The 17,344-nt window shown below is 42.0% G+C and overlaps 1 protein-coding gene across 4 annotated transcripts in view; it reads left to right on the forward strand.

Annotated features, from left to right (window-relative positions):
- The window catches only part of LOC148144531 (uncharacterized), a 44,224-nt gene that overhangs the window by 24,958 nt on the left and 1,922 nt on the right, over positions 1–17,344 (forward strand). Inside the window, exons 8-13 of one of the 4 annotated variants that reach the window (XM_087974812.1) lie at positions 3,743–4,045; positions 4,132–4,449; positions 10,118–10,420; positions 10,511–10,828; positions 12,697–13,017; positions 14,062–15,667. In XM_087974812.1, the coding sequence (XP_087830938.1) occupies positions 3,743–4,045; positions 4,132–4,449; positions 10,118–10,420; positions 10,511–10,828; positions 12,697–13,017; positions 14,062–14,444 (1,946 nt within the window). In that variant the 3' untranslated portion in view covers positions 14,445–15,667. Of the gene's footprint in view, positions 1–3,742; positions 4,046–4,131; positions 4,450–10,117; positions 10,421–10,510; positions 10,829–12,696; positions 13,018–14,061; positions 15,668–16,063; positions 16,204–17,344 lie in introns of those variants that run through there. The other 3 variants (XM_087974813.1, XM_087974814.1, XM_087974816.1) reach the window with 3 other exon arrangements.

The raw sequence follows: 17,344 nt of genomic DNA on the forward strand, positions 1-17,344 counted from the left end.
TTAAACCTGCAACTCTTCCTGTTCCAGGTGGAAATGCAAATCTTCCAGTTCCAGGTGGAAATGCTGCTTGCTCTTGCCCTCCTTGCTCTTGTTCTGGGTGTATGCCAAGGTTCCTGTTTCAGACTAATTTAAACCTGACACTCCCTGATGGTGCACAACACCAATATAAATGCCACCAACAAATCTGTGAAATAAAGTGATTGATCATGAATCAAATGGTCCGTTGAATTTTATTGCAAATTGTTTGGGTTGCAAATCAGTCTGTGGTGACTGTCTTAATTAAAGTATGCAAATACGGAAGAGATACAGACCTATCTGAAATTCTCCCAACCAATCCAATCCTTATCTATATAGTCATTTTGGTTTGTAAACTTGACCAGGCCAGTTTGGATTGGATTCAGCCTCACAGCTTGACCATTACCTCTCTGGTATGATTCTAGTAGCCAAGACTTACAATGCATCCTCTGACTCAGAAAGACTGCAGAATTGGAAATGGGTGAAAGGGATGGACAGGGATACAACAGCCAGATATCTTCAATTGAACCAGTAGGTTCAACCCTTTCAGTGATGTGGTGCTGAGAAAGGTTAATGAAGCAGAACACAGAAATTCAAATTCAGCAAGTGTAGGGCGAGATTCCTGTGTAGTAGAAATGAAAATAATATCGTTTGTCCGTCTCCTGGGACAATATTAGTCAATGATAGGGCACTCCCTGTCCACAAGAAAGATGCTGGTGGAATCCTTTTTTTAAATAATTTTTAGGAATGGTATATTTAATTAGTTACAATTACCCAATAATATCAGCATTTCTCAATTTCACTCATTGAGGCTTTATCATTGGAGGTAGCCTGTAATGGGGGGCTGTGAAATGTTCAGACATGGCCATAGTGGAAAGCAGGGATGAGCAACTCATAAACATTAGAATGTTTGAATTCAACACAGTGCAAAACAAAACTCAGTCTAAAATCATTGAATGCCCATCAAAATATGTTTTAAAAACTTTCAACGATATCCTATGACAAGCCTCAACACAATCAATCTCAATCCATCAGTAAGTTGAAAGGAAATTAGTTTTTATTCTATGACAGGATGTGACCATTGCTTGTCAAAGCCAGCCTTTGTAGCTTAATCCGAATTGTCCTTGGTAATTGTGAGCAGCCTTCTTGCACATATGACCATCCAGTTGCTTTTTAAATGTTGTAATTGTTCCAGTCTCCACCACCTCCTCTGGAAGATCATTCCATACAGGCACCACCCTCTCCATGAAAAAGTTACCACTCAGATCCCTTTTGAATTTTTTCCCTCTAGTTCTGTACTCCCCCACCCTAGTGAAAAGACTTGACTATTGACTCTATCTATGCCCCTCATGATTTTATCAACCCCTATAAGCCTTTGATGCTCCACTGAAAACAGCCACAGCTCATTCAGCCGCTCCCTATAGCTCAAACACTCCAGCCCTGGCAACATTCTTGTAAATATCTTCTGAACCAACAAGTGTTCACCATTTGTTTTAATAAAAGGCCAGGGGGAAAAGCAAGAACCTTGTAAATTCAAAAAGTACTTATTCCTGTCAGGCTGATACTGTGTGCTGAACATCAACTGAAGAAACCCAGTGGATCCCAGTGTTCATTGATGGTTTTGGCCCAGACCCAAGTATTAATCGGATGTGACAAGGGGAAAACCAGGATTGTGGAATAAAGCAGACAGCACATTTATGACCTGCACTGTGAATGTGTGCATGAAACAGGCACAGGACATCCAGTGAGTTTTGTGATATCTGATGATGATCCTTTGGGAAACGGATGTAAAGGATAAAACTTTGGAAGAATTGAATAAAATCACACTTTTGCTCGTCCAGTATTTGGTGTGAAGTAGAGGGGAATGTATGGGTTGTGGAGAAATGTTTCCCAACCATAGCAAGGCATGAGCTTCTCTTGCTTCCTCTGTTTCACAGATTGTCAGGACTGAAAATGCCAAGATTATTAATTTCTGTGTCCAAAATCAACAGGAGTTTGGATTTAAATAGTGCCTTGAATACAGTGAAGTGTACCAATCTGCTTCACTTCAAACATACAGAAGAAAAATGTTAGGTCACGACGCAATGACAGCAGTGTGTTCTGTGTCCAAAGTACACTGCAACATCTCAACAAGCCTCCATCCCAGAAATGTCTACCAGCTGGAAGGCCAAAAAAAGCAGAGCGATAGAACAGTGCCCTGTCAATTCCCTCCCAGCCACACACGTCTGACCTGCATCTACATTGAAACTTCATAAATGTTGCACAGTCACAATTCAGGGACTCATTTCATAACAGCTAGACTGGAGCTCGACCTACCCCAGATGTACTGCAGCTTTTGATGAACATGGCTTACCACCACGAAACGATGAAAAAGCACTCTCATATACCAGCATGGATGGAGGTGTGGTTAATGGACAGAAAGCAAAGGGATAAGAGAAAAACCAGGTGGCTGCAGCTATTCACGATCTGTATCACTGACATAGATGAAGAGAGAGTTGTAGGCCTGCTAAAGATTACCGAGATAGGGGGATGTGAGACAACAGAGACACATGAACAAAGATACACCATGTAAAATTGAGGCAATCCTAGCTCAGTGCGACTAGAAAAGAGACATTGATTCAGTATGTTCCACATCACAACATGATGCACAGAATCACAAGAAGCCTGTGAATAAACAAGGAGAAAGTGAGGACTGTAGATGCTGGAGATCAGAGTCAAGAGTGTGGCGCTAGAAAAGCACAGCAGGTCAGGCACCATCTGAGGAGCATCGACGTTTTGGGCACAAGCCCTTCAAACAAGTCTTGATTCAATTGTTCCTTTATCTAATGAGTTTATATCTGTCTCTCTTACTGCACTTAATAAATCACAGATGCCTTTGATTAACATCGTCACATCAAAATGTCACTCACACCCACAGCTCAACTGTAATCCCCACTGTGAATGCACTGACCATACTTACAGGGAACAGATTACAATGATTTCTGCCGTGATCTTTTTGCCTGCACAATGTTTTCTAGAATAAGATGTAAAATCAAAGAAATGCAAGATAATGTTTCAACTGTCCTGGGAATTTTTAATGTTGTTTTACTCCCATTTAAGAATGATCTCATTACAACATGTACAATGCAGACAAGCTGGACAGATTGGAGGAATAAACACAGAGAATTCTGGAGCAACTCTGTAGTTCAGGCAGCAACCGCAGAGAGAGAAAAACAGCATTAATGTTTCCAGTCTGGGATGAACTGTTCTGAAGGAGACCAAAGGGTCATGGTCTCAGGATACAGGGAAGGCTATTTTGGACAGAGATCAGAAGAACTTGCTTCAGAGGGAGGTAGACCTATGGAATTCTCTGCCCCAGAGATTGGAGGGGTCATTGTCACTGAATATGGTTAACAAGGAAATAGATACATTTCTGGGGGCTAAAGGTGAAAATGGGTATTAGAAGAGAAGGGGTATGGCATTGAGATAGAGGATCAGCATGATCAGACTGAATGAACCAAATTGCCTGACTCTGCTCAAAGTTTCTATTTCTTATGTTTCAGCTTCAGTACAGATTCAAACAACATCAGTTGGAGATGTTACAGGTTAAATAGGATTCTCAATTCAAGTTTCTTATGTCCACACGTCATATTGATCATTATCAATGGAAAAGTCTTATCTAAATTCTGAAGGTTGCTGACACTAAACAATATCCATTCCTCTGAGACTTTTCCTTTCTCATTCCCAGAAATGTCTATATTTATCCGAAATCCTTCTATTTTGGAGATTTGGATCAATAAGACTGCTACTGTGGAGTGTGCAGTGGTCTGTTCTGATCCAAGCCAGGTTCAGATCTCCTGGGAAGTCAGCGGTAAGAAGAGACGTGAAGTGATTAAGACTCAGCGGCTCATACAAGAAGGAAGCTTACCCACGGTCATCAGTCAACTCCAAACCAGTGCTGAGGAGTGGGAGAGTGGGGTCGATTTTGTGTGCTCTGCCCAAAGTGCTCCCTCCTCCTCCACTGTGTCAAAACGAACAAGGAGCTTAAAAGGTAAGTAAGAGACTAAAAAAAAAATACATGACCTGGTCAAACTCAAAGGAAAGAGTTTAATACCTTCTTTTGTCTGTTGGTTCCAGTTGAGCCAAAAAGTCCCAAAGTCAGACTGCTGCCTCCTTCAGCCCAAGAGATCAAGAATCAGAGCAGAGTTACACTCGAGTGTGTGATCACTGGATTTTACCCGGACAGCATACAGGTCTCCTGGGAGAAGGATGGCAGCCTGATCTCCTCCAACACCCGTGCTGGCTCCACTGCTCTGGAGCAGACAGAAACATTCAGTGTCAGGCACTACCTGATTGTGAGCACAGAGGAGTGGAGGAAAGGCTCAGTCTTCACTTGTGCAGTGAGTCATCCACCCTCCAACTTTAACAGCAGGAAGGAGGTGAAGAATGTCCAAGGTAGGTGCTGGACCTGACTCCAACATTGACACACTTTTCTCTTCATTACTATAACCTGTAATTGGGCCAGTCATGTTTAATGCTAACAGTATAGATGTCCTTTGTTGTAGTTACGTGAGTGAGATACCAATCTTGAGATCAGGGCAACTGAAGAAAGAAAAACACAATTGCTCTTTGTGTAACTCCTTTCACAAGTTCAGAACTCCAAAGCACTTGACAATACAACCAACACTGGTACTTTGGAAGTATAATGACTCTTCTCATGCATGGTACAGTCAATTACTTTGCACCCAGCAATATTCAGACAATCAGGAAAGAGAGCTTTATTGCTGTTGTTTGAAGAGTATTGTATTATCTAAGATATGGATGAGATCTCCCAGTTCTTATCTTCAAGTTTATGGTTGTGGGATCTTCTTGTTCCACTTGATTGGGCAGACATAGCATTGCCACATCCAGCAGTGCAGCATTGCCTCAATATTGATACCGATGTGTTGTACAAATTGAACACACTTAGACGGAGAGTGGACTTTGGACACATATAACCTAGTGATCTGGATGAGAACGTCCAACCAAGGAGTTAAAGCTGAAATGTTCAGCTAATAATCCAGAGAACTGATATGAATGCTCTCCAAGACATTTTGACAATCTGAATTCATATTAAGGTTGGAAATGAAAAAGTTGACATCAGTAAAACAGACTGGGAAGTTTACTTTAACTCTTACGTGACTAGACTCTCTGTGACTGCAGGAAATGGGTCATGGTATGAAACTGTAGCAGCACATGATAGTGTCCAAAGTTCAAGTCAGCTGCTACTTGTTCCTTTCCTACTGCCTCCAAAATTTTGACTTGTGCAAGAAATCTTTCAGCATCTACTTACATTGTTGCCATGATCTGCTTTTGTAATTTCCCATGAGAACCTGCTCCAGAAGTTGACCACTCATCAAAATATTGGTTCCCCATTTTAGTTCTGAATTGACCCCTGACCCACATCCGGGGCAAGTCCTCTAGTCTGACTATTCTGCTCAAGGCGTGAAAGCTTGAGTTTGCATTTAAATAGAATGAAGCTTACCAAAATGCTTCATTTCAAAAAGAGAGGATAAAAATGTTGAACCAAGACACAATGTCAGCAGTGTGTTCTGTATACAAAAGGCATTGGTGAATGGACAGGAAGCAAGGTGCAGGGATAAGAGAAATACCAGTTGGCTGCAGCTATTTACAATCTACATCACTGACTTGGATAAAGAGAGAGTTTTAGGTCTGGCAAAGGTTACAGAGATAGAAGGAGGTGAGACTACACAGACATTTGAACAAGGATACCACATTTAAAATTGAAGTAATCCCAGTACCTGGAAAAGAGACATTCACATTGATTCAGCATCCAATATTGAGGATGGGAAAAATTTCTGGCTGTAACAGGCTGCTCCTTTTTTGAGGTGTTTTAGGTGTTAGAGGTGATTTCCTCGAATTCCAGGAGCAGCAGTGGCTGTTTGATATGCTGTTGGATTGTTTTGGAACTTTGGAGAGAAGAAAAGTCAAAACAACAGCAGTTTTCAAAGGGAGAAGAACAGACAAAGGCAGCACATGGTCAGGCAGTGCAGGAGAGGGAGAGAGAGAGAGAGAGAGAGAGAAACCCACACCACTCCGTGAGACAGCAGTGAAACTGCGCAGTTACTGCCTTTGCTGTTTGAATTCCTGTATCGCTGGACATTAGAGTGCGTCTAGGAAAATTAACAAACAGTGAGATGTACAACTGATCTTGGAGGAACCTGTTTGGAGAGGTCACAGACAGAAACAGATAAGTAAATAGATTTAAGTGTGGCCTTACAGTAAGTCTGCAGTTGTGAGTAAGAGTGGGTTCTTTCTTGATTATATGTTTTATTGAGATATGTCTCTTGATTAAACTTAAATATAGAAGCCATAAGTATTAAGTTAACCTGGAGCAGTGTTTTGTAGAGGAATAAGACAAAGTTATTTTCTGGGTCTGTAGATAGAAAAAAGCAAAAATAGCCTTTAGTAGAGTGATGTGCTTTTCTTGTCGGATGTGGGAGTTTACGTGTTACTGAGAATTATATCTGCAATAAATGCCGTTGGTTGCAAATCCTATCAGATCGAATGAATCGGTTGGAGAGACAGTTAGAGGCAATGAGGAATTAACAAGAGCAAGAGGGTGTGATGGATAGCCATTATAGGAAGGGAGAAAAGTTGCAGATACAGTCACATAGATGGGTTAACTCCAGGAAAGGTAAAAGAGATAGGCAGGTAATGCATGGATCTTTTGTGGCTATCCCCATTTCAAATAAGTATGCTGTTTTGGAAAATGTAAGGGGTGACGGATTTTCAGGGGAATGTAGCACGAGCAGCAAGTTTCTGGTATTGAGACTGGCTCTAATGCAATGAGGGGTATGTCAGGTTCCAAGCGATCAATTGTGTTCGGGGATTCTCTAGTCCGAGGCTCAGACAGATGTTTCTGTGGCCAGTAGCAAAACATCAGAATGATGTGTTGCCTCCCTGGTGCCAGGATCAAGGATATCTCAGGGAGGATGCAGAATGTTCTTAAGGGGGAGAGGGCCCAGTAGGAGGTCATTGTACACATTGGAACCAACGACATAGGAAGGGAAGTGGATGAAATTCTGAAGAGAGAATATAGAGAGTTAGGCAGGAATGTAAAAAGGAGATCCTCAAGAGTAGTAATATCTGGATTACTTCTGTGCTATGAGCTAGTGAGGATAGGAATAGGAGGATAGAGCAGATGAATGCTTGGCTGAAGAGCTGGTGCATGGGAGAAGGAGTCACATTTTTGGGACATTGGAATCTCTTCTGGGGTAGAAGTGACCTGTACAAGAAGGACGGATTAAACCTGAATTGGAAGGGGGATAATATACTGGCGGGGTGATTTGCTAGAGCTTCTTGGGCGGAATCAAACTAGTAAGGTGGGTGGTTGGGACCCAGGGAGATAGTGAGGAAACAGATCAATCTGAGATTGGTACAGTTGAGAACAGAAGCGAGTCAAACAGTAAGGGCAGGCAGGGACAAAGCAGAGAACAAGGTAGGACTGATAAATTAAACTGCATTTATTTCAATGGAAGAGGCCGAATAGGGAAGGCAGATGAACTCAGGGCATGGTTAGGAACATGGGACTGGGATATCATAACAATTACAGAAACATGGCTCAGGGATGGACAGGACTGACAGCTTGACATTCCAGGATAAAAACATTATAGGAAGGACCGAAAGGGAGGCAAGAGAGGAGGGGGAGTGGCGTTTTTGATAAGGGAAAGCATTGCAGCTGTACTGCGGGTGGATATTCCCATAAATACATCCAGGGAAGTTAATTGGGTTGAACTGAGAAATAAGAAAGGGATGATCAGCATATTGGGATTGTATTATGGAACCCCTCATAGTTAGCGGGAAATTGAGAAACAAATTTGTAAGGAGATCTCAGTTATCTGTAAGAATAATAGGGTGGTTATGGTAGGGGATTTTAACTTTCCAAACAAAGACTGGAACTGCCATTGTTTTAAGGGTTGAGATGGAGAAGAATTTATTAAGTGTGTACAAGAAATTCTTCTGATTCAATATGTAGATGTACCGATGAGAGAGGGTGAAAAACTTGACCTACTCTTAGGAAATAAGGTAGGGCAGGTGACTGAGGTGTCAGTGGGGGAACACTTTGGGGCCAGCGGCCATAATTCTATTAGTTTTAAAATCGTGATGGAAAAGGGTAAAGAAGTTGAAGTTCTAAATTGGAGGAAAGCTAATTTTGACGGTATTAGGCAAGAACTTTCAAAAGCTGATTGGGGCAGATGTTCGAAGGTAAAGGGATGCTGGAAAATGGGAAGCCTTCAGAAATGAGATCACAAGAGTCCAGAAACAGTATATTCCTGTTAGGGTCAAAGGAAAGGCTGGTAGATGTAGGGAATGCTGGATTCAGGGTTTGGTTGAGAAAAAGAAGGAAGCGTATGTCAGGATAGATCGAGTGAATCCTCAGATGAATAGAAAGGCAGTTGGAGTATACTAAAGAGGGAAATCAGGAGGGCAAAAAGGGGACATGAGATAGCTTTGGCAAATAGGGTAAGGAGAATCCAAAAGGTTTTTACGAATACATTAAGGACAAAAGGGTAACGAGGGAGACAATAGGACCTCTCAAAGATCAGCAAGTCAGCCTTTGTGTGGAATCGCAGGAGATGTAGGAGATACTAAATGAGTATTTTGCATCAGTGTTCACTTTAGAAAAGGACATAGAAGATTTCGAATGTAGGGAAATAGATGGTGACATGTTGAAAAATGTCGATATTACAGAGGAGGAAGTGCTGGATGTCTTGAAATGCATAAAAGTGGATAAATTCCCCAGGACCTGATCAGGTGTTATATGATCGATAGTCACAGGTGAGGTGCCGGAAGACTGGAGATTGGTTAACGTGGTGCTACTATTTAAGAAAGGTGGTAAGGACAAGCCAGGGAACTATAGACCGGTGAGCATGACTTTGTTGGTGGGCAAGTTGTTGGATGGAATCCTGGGGGACAGGATGTACATATATTTAGAAAGGTAAGGACTGATTAGGGATAGTCAACATGGTTTTGTGCGTGGGAATTCATGCCTCACAAACTTGATTGAGTTTTTTGAAGATTTAACAAAGAGGATTGATGAGGGCAGAACGGTAGGTGTGATCTATATGGACTTCAGTAAGGCATCCAACAAGGTTCCTCATGGGAGACTGGTGAGCAAGGTTAGATCTCATGGAATCCAGAAAGAACTAGCCATTTGGATACAGAACTGGCTCAAAGGTAGAAGACAGAGGGTGGTGGTGCAAGGTCGCTTTTCAGAATGGAGGCCTGTGTCTAGTGGAGTGCCACAAGGATCGGTGCTGGGTCCACAACCTTTCTTCATTTATATAAGTCATTTGGATGTGAGCATAAGAGGTACGGTTAGTACGTTTGCAGATGACACCAAGATTGGAGGTGGAGTGGACAGCAAAGAAGGTTTGCTCAGATTACAATGGGATCTAGACCAGATGGGCCAATGGGCTGAGAAGTGGCAGATGGAGTTTAATTTAGATAAATGTGAGGTGCTGCATTTGGGGAAAACAAAACTTAGCAGGACTATACACTTAAAGGTAAGGTCCTAGGGAGTGTTGCTGAACAAAGAGACTTTGGAGTGTAGGTTCGAAAAGTTACTCACACCCACTGCTGAATTGTAGGAGAGCAAGGGGTCATGGTCTCAGCATACAGGGTAGGCCATTTTGGACTGAACTGAGAAGAACTTTCTTCAGAGGCTGGTGAACCTGTGGAGTTCTCAGAATCCTCAGAAACCTGGGGAGGTTGTGTCACTGAACATGGTTAACAAGAAAATAGAGGTTAAGGGTATAAATGGGAATGGGAAGAGAGAAGGGAAATGGCATTGAGATAGAGGATCAGCATGATCAGACTGAATGAACCAAATGGCATGTTCCCGCTCCGAGTTTCTATTTTTAATGTTCTAGCTGCAGTGTAGCTTCAATCAATATCAGCCGGAGATTTTACTGGTTAAAAAGGATTCAAAATTAAATTCCATCTTGTCCTTACTTCATATTGATCATGATCAATGCAAAACTGTCTTCAGTAAAATTGTGAGGGTTACTGACAACAACCAATATCCATTCCTCTGAGACTTTTCCTTTCTCATTCCCAGAAATGTCTATATTTATCCGAAATCCTTCTATTGTGGAGATTTGGATCAATAAGACTGCTACTGTGGAGTGTGCAGTGGTCTGTTCTGATCCAAGCCAGGTTCAGATCTCCTGGGAAGTCAGCGGTAAGAAGAGACGTGAAGTGATTAAGAATCAGCAGTTAATACAGGAAGGAAGCTTACCCACGGTCATCAGTCAACTCCAAACCAGTGCTGAGGAGTGGGAGAGTGGGGTCGATTTTGTGTGCTCTGCCCAAAGTGCTTCCTCATCCTCACCGATGTCAAAGCAAATACGTGGAGTAAAAGGTAGGCAATCAGATCAGAACTTAAATGCCTGAACTTGTTAATCCTGTAAGAAATGATGAAATAGCTTTCTCGTTTGCCCATCTGTTCCAGTTGAGCCAAAAAGTCCCAAGGTCAGACTGCTGCTTGTACCACCGCAAGAGAGCAAGAATAAAAACACAGTCACATTTGAGTGTGTGATCACTGAGTTCTACCCGGACCTCGTATACGTCTCCTGGGAGAAAGACGGCACTCTGATCTCCTCCAACACCAGCGCTGGACTGACTGCTCTAGAACAGGCACAGACATTTCGTGTCAGGCATTACCTGACTGTGAGTGCAGAGGAGTGGAGGAAAGGCTCAGTTGTCGTCTGTACAGTGTTCCATCCCTCCTCCAATTCCACCATCAGTGCCACACTGAAGAACATCGAAGGTAGGGTGTTGGGCGTAATTCCAACATTGAAATCATTTATCCTCACTGCTGTAAACTTTATTAGGACCACTCAAGTTCAACATGAACAATGTACATGTCATAGCCATAGCAGGTTTGTCGTGCCTTTCACAAAGTCAATATGTTCCAAAATACTTCACTGTTGATCAAATGTGTTTTAGCAGTGCAGTTATTGTTCCAATGTAAGAAATATATGAACTAATTTCTGCACAATAAGTGCCCACAAACAGCAATATCATAATAACCAGAGAGAAGGGAGAGTGGCCACAGAGGAGACCTCCCTTTCTCTTGTCTGAACTTGCAGCCAGAAGATCTCTTTGGTATGTGTGATGTGATGAGGGGCCTTATGTTTACTGTTTTGTGTAAAAAGACGGCATGTCTGGCAGCACAACATTCCCTCAGGACTGGTATTGGGGAGATCAGTCGGGATGATGAGCTCAGGTCTTTTGAGTGGGGTTTGAAAATAAAACCTTTGTTGAGAAAGGAGAAATCCCTGACAATGTTCAAAGGTAGACAAGTGCAGTTAGTAATCCAGAGAATACGGTTCAAATTTCAGGCAGTTTCAGAATTTGAATTCAACTAAAGATTGGAAATAAAATGTCAGAATTAGAAAAATTAACCCTGAAGCTGTGGGAATTTGGTTGGTAGTTCTTTCTTTAGGGACAGATACTAGCTGTTCTTATACTTCAACCCTGCAGGAGGCCTGTCACCATCGGGGTTCCCGAGGGCACCGGTTCTGAGTCCTCGTCTGGTTGACATTTACATAAAAGATCTAGATGAGAATATGGAAAGCACGGTTAGTAAAATTAGTAGTACATCAGACAGTGAAGAAGGTTTGCTAAGGTTTCAAAGGGATCTTTATCAAATAGGTCAATGGACTGAAAAAATGGCTGGAGTTCAATGTGGATAAATACGAGATATTACACTTTGGTACAACAAATAATGGTAGGGCTGATGCTATGAATGGGAGGGCCTTGGGTAATGTTGTAGAAAAGAGGAACTGAAGAGTCCAGGTACATAATTCTTTGATGTTTGCGTCACATGAGACAGGTTGGTAAAAAGATATTTAGCATTCTTGCCTTCATTACTCAGTCCTTTGAGTCTCAGAGTTGGGAAGCCATGTTGAGGTTGTATAGGACACTCATGAGATCACTTCTGAAATACTGTGTCCAGTTCTGGTTACCCAGTTATAGGAAGGGTATTATTCAGCTGGAGAGGGTTCAGAAGAGATTGACCAGGATACTGCCGGGTATGGAAGATTTGAGTTAAAAAGAAGACTGGATTGGCAGGAAATTTTTCCACTGTCAGAGGTTGAGAGGCGACCTGATAGAAGTTTATACAATAATGAGGGGAACAGATAGGGTTAATGATAGTTATCTTTTCCCAATAATGGGGGATTTCAAGAGTGTGATATATATTTAAGATGAGAGGAGAGAGATTTTAAAAGGACAAGAGAGGCAAAATGGTTTGTGTGTAGAATGAAGATCCTGAGGAAGTGGTTGATGTGGGTACAATTACAATGTTGAAAAGACATTTGGAGAAGTACATGAATAGGAAACGTGAGGAGGAATATGGACCAGGAGCAGGCAGGTGGGACTAGTTTAGTTTGGAATTATGTTCGGCATGGACAGGTTGGACCGTAGGGTCTATTTCTGTGCTGTATGGCTCTTTGACCCTCTGACTGGTGTTTCCATGCACACAACAATGTCGCTGAGTCATAACTGCCCTCTGAAAGAGCTGAGGAAGTTATTAGTTGTATGTCTGGTGGTGAGCATGAATTGTCATCTTTGCAAGTGACACGCACATCCCACTGGGGAGTTAGGAATTAATCATTGTCATTGTCCTCCCAGATGAATGTTTGGATTCCAGAATCTCGGTCACCATAAGCAAGCCTCCATTTGAAGAGATCTGGAGGAACAGAACAGCAACCATTCTTTGTGAGGTACTTCACATTGATTTAGAGGGAGTCAGGGTAACCTGGAAAGTCGATGGAATCATGAGACAAGATGGAGTGAAGACCCAGGGTCCCAAGAAGAATGGACATAAAGAGATCATCTTCAGTAGACTTACAGTCCCTGCTGCAGAGTGGGAGAGTGGGGTAGAGTGTATGTGTTTGGTGGAGGACAGAAGTTTGCCAACGCCAGAGAAGAGGTCAATCAGGAAAGCCCAAGGTACGTGTACATGGAACTGTGCATCTAATCTTAGCAAATGAAGTGATTTAATTCCATGATGCTGAGCAGCCTAACACAGGTTGTCAGACTATGTTACAAGCCCAGTGATGTGTGCGAGCCCCATCAAAAAACTGAACAGATGAAACCTGAAATCACCACAGCAGCCTTGGTGTGAATCACACCAGCTCCTAGGGAATGGATTGATGGCAATAGGATAGACAGAGAGGGATTAGCAGTATTTTCAACATGAACATCCCATCAATCCAATACTGAACTGTAAGGGAGATTGGTCAGTCTGAGGTGGAGGCTGGATCTGAGCAAATCCACCTTGAGGAAAAGGAGAAAGAGCAGAGAGCACCACAAGAGAATAATGCCTGAACCCTCCCTGTTGACCTCAGGAAGTGGTTCTCCATGGTTTATCTCAGAAACAGTACACTTTGAAAAGATGCCACTTGGTCTATCTTGTCACTGCCAGCTCTTTGAAATAGCTCTTCAAATGATCCCATGAATCATCAGCTCCATTTCAGCAACCTTACCATTGTCAATTTTATGTCCAATTCCCTGCTGAATGTTACTCTTTAATTTGCTTGTACCCTCTTTCACACTGTGCATTCCAAGTTGTCATAATGAACAGAACAAATCAAATTCAATTAATAACCCACCAGTTCATTTGCCACTCCTCTGAAATGTCTGTTCTGACTCGCTTGTCATTAGAAACAGTTTCTCCATGTTTAATCCCTTTAAATCACTCATGATTTGAAGGAATTTAATTAATTTGAAGAACAGCACAGCTCCATTAATGATTTGGACACTTTCTGAAAAGGTGATCCTCACTCATGGTGAGACAATGAACAAGATTGAAGATCCCATCCTTGCACAACCTCCCCAAAACATCAACAGGAAAAGAAATGCTTTTAGTTTCTGATCTCAGAGGAATTCCTGGGAATGCAGAAGTTGCTTAGTTTTGTGTTAATAGACAAACATGTCAGGTAGATACAAACTGAGTGAAATATGAAGTCTAACCTCCATTTTCTCTGTTTACAGTTGATGTTAAGACTCACCCTCAAGTCTTTCTCCTGCCCCCTTCACCGGATGAGATGGAGACTGCTCATACTGCGACCCTGGTTTGCCTGGTCACTGGATTCTCTCCCGCAGAGATCGACCTGGTTTGGATGGCCAATGATACCCTTCTGAAGACAGGGTTCATGCATCAGCCAGTGACTGAGGACGGCAGAGGTGGCTGGAATTCAGGCAGTCACTTGACGGTCTCTGCAGAGGAGTGGAACAGCGGCACCACATACTCCTGTGTGGTGGGACACGAGTCAGTTACAACAAATGTGTTCAGAAGCATTAATAAATCTCACAGTAAACCCAACCTGGTTAATGTCTCACTTGTTCTAACTGATAGCTATAACTCCTGTTCATAACATCTGCTGATTTATTCAATCACCCATTTATATAATCCCTGTAAATGGATGGTTAACACAACCGGAAAACTGTTGTGAGCACTTTGAAACCTCTCTCCTGGTAGCAATGTGCTTCAAACATGAACAAATTCCAACATTGCTCAGAACTTGAGAGTAAAAATAAATCTTCAAATCAGCCAACATTGTTTTTTCCAAATACCTGAGATCCTCAGGATTTTTTGAAATGTTTTGTGTGCTGCCCTGATTATGTATGAAATATGTGTAAAACTCCGCAGAATGTTAATTGTATGTCAATGTACTGATCAAATTTCAATAAACCTGACATGAAAAGTTTGAGTGTTAGTTTAGAGTGATCATTGTTGATGGGTTTGGGAGAAAATAAATCAATAACTTGGGACATGAGCTGTGGTGCATGCAGCATGTTCAGAGTGAAAGGCATTTTTGAATCTTTACTTGACAAAGCTCTCCCACTCCATTGTGATTTCCTTGACTTACATCTTGGTTTATTTTAGACAAATTGATGTGGTCAATTGCTGTGATTAGTCCACACTTTGATTATCATCATGTCATAGCAGTACTTGCCTTTGGTCTCTTGATTTCTCCATTTCAAATTGCACACAGTAAGTTTCTACAATAAAAACTTGATAATAACCAGGTCATCTGCTTTTTGCTGTTGGTTGAGAGATAAATGGTGACTGGCTGAGACACTGAAGAGAATCGCCCAGCTCTTTCAATATGGCCATGAGATCATATACATCAACCTGAGGGCCATTGTTTATCATCTCATCAAGAGATACCTTCTTCGATACTCACAACACTTTCTCAATCTTACATTGGAGTGTCAACTTAGCTGAGGACCACAAGGATCAGTGATGAAACTTGAACCCACGATCCTGTGACCCAGAAACAAAAGTGCTTGCTACAAAACCACATCACGGTGATCCATGAATTGTAGGCTTTCAGACTCATTTCATCCCTCACTTCACCACCTACAAGTCTTTGTGTCATTGAGCAGATGTTCTATTCTACAATTGATATTACAAGGTAGTTATAGAATCAAAAAGAAAGACGTGTTTGAAGTTATAAAGGATATCATCCTGACTGTGGGGATAATCTCAGAGTGCTGCACAAGAGACTTGTTTGTTTGCTGGTCATTGAGTGTTATTAGTGCCAAGGAGGCAGAAACTTGAGTGTTACAGCCTGTAGATTAGATAATGCACCAGAGAAACAGAGAACTGACAAAGTTGGAAAGATTACGATTTTGGAAACAATTTAATGTTCATGTTGTTTATTTCTGCATTCCTTTGGGAGAAACAATGAATGTGACGAAGAGAGAGAGAGAGAAACAATGAGAGTGACAATGAAACAAAGAAGGGAGAGAATCAGCGAAGGCCAGATGGAAGGCAGTGAAAGAGGGAGGAAGATAGAGGCAATGATCGAGACAAAATCAGACAGATTGAGAATGAGAGAAAGCTTTCCTAAAGGTTTCCTGCTCCGAGTGCAGCTGTACCATGGTTTCCTCCTTAATTGTATTATCCTCAGATTATTGAGATGCTGGTGACCTTAATGATATGTTCACAGTCAACCTTAACAGCCACAATATCTCTCTATTTTCGCAGTCCCTCCCGATGTGAAAGGAGAAGAAGGGAAGGAAGAAGTGGAAGATATGGATGGAGATGACAACGCACTAACAGTTGCTGCCTTTGCCATTCTCTTTATTCTAAGTTTTCTCTACAGCACCTTTGTTACTGTTGTTAAGGTAATTGGAACTTTCACTACCAAATGAACAATAACATATACTGCCTATATGTGTAAGGTTTATGTTCAGTTTATCACCATAATTTCTGACCTGACTCTGAGATTCTCGCTAACACATTAGAAACAAACTAAGAGTTGAATGTCGATCCTTTCATACTTTGAAGTTTTTCTGATCACTGGGTCCCGGGGTCTTCATCCCCCATAGAAGGGGGTCAGGCCCATAGGCCTTGTGTTCCAGAATAAGCTCAGACATCACAGCACTTAAGTCTATCTCCCACAATAAGGTCAGATGATCTGACCTAAAGAACCCATCTCTGAGAATAAGGACAGCTTGTTCTGTTGGGTTACACAGCATATTCCATCATCTGAAAGATAAGTCAGCAGTTATGTACCTGAACAACACAGTCCTGCATAATTATGGCCCTGATCACAACCAAGAATTTATTCTGTAGCCATCATCTCTTCGGATAAGGGCAGATGGTCTCAAATTTATCCATCAAATTCTTGAATTGACAGACATTTTTAAAAAAACTTCATGGATCTGATCATCGCTGGCTAGACTATTCCTCAATGCCCAGAGGGCACTTAAATATCAACCACAATGCTGCAGGCCTGGACTCACTTTTATACCAGACCAGGTCAGGATACTAGTTTCTTCTCCTAAAGAGCATTAGTGAACTCGAGGGATTTGGTCCCTCAAACCTGCTCTGCCATTCAACAGGATCATAGCTGATCCAACACCCCTCACGTTGACTTTCCTGCCCTTTCCTCATAATCCTCAATTCCCTAACTGATCAAGAATCTATCTATATCAGCCTTAAGTACATACAAGGACTCTGCCCCCATAGCTGTCTGCAGTAAGGAGTTCCAAAGACACACAACCCTCTGACAGAAGAATTTCCTCTTCATCTCAATCTTGAATTGGCATCACTTTAATCTGAGACTGTGTCCACTGCTCCTAGACTGTCCCATGAGGGGAAATATCTTCTTAGCATTTACCCTGTCAAGCCCCAGAGGAATGCTACATGATTCAATAAGATCACCTCTGAATCTTCTAAACTCCTGCGAGTAGAGTCCCAACTGTTTAAACTTTGCTCAGAAGAGAATCATCCAAGTGAACCTTCTCTGAACGGCCTCCAATG

This window comes from Chiloscyllium plagiosum, unplaced genomic scaffold (assembly GCF_037043375.1).
Source record: "Chiloscyllium plagiosum isolate Xiang-an unplaced genomic scaffold, Cpla_swu_hap1 HiC_scaffold_27, whole genome shotgun sequence".
NCBI classification, from domain to species: Eukaryota; Metazoa; Chordata; class Chondrichthyes; order Orectolobiformes; family Hemiscylliidae; genus Chiloscyllium; species Chiloscyllium plagiosum.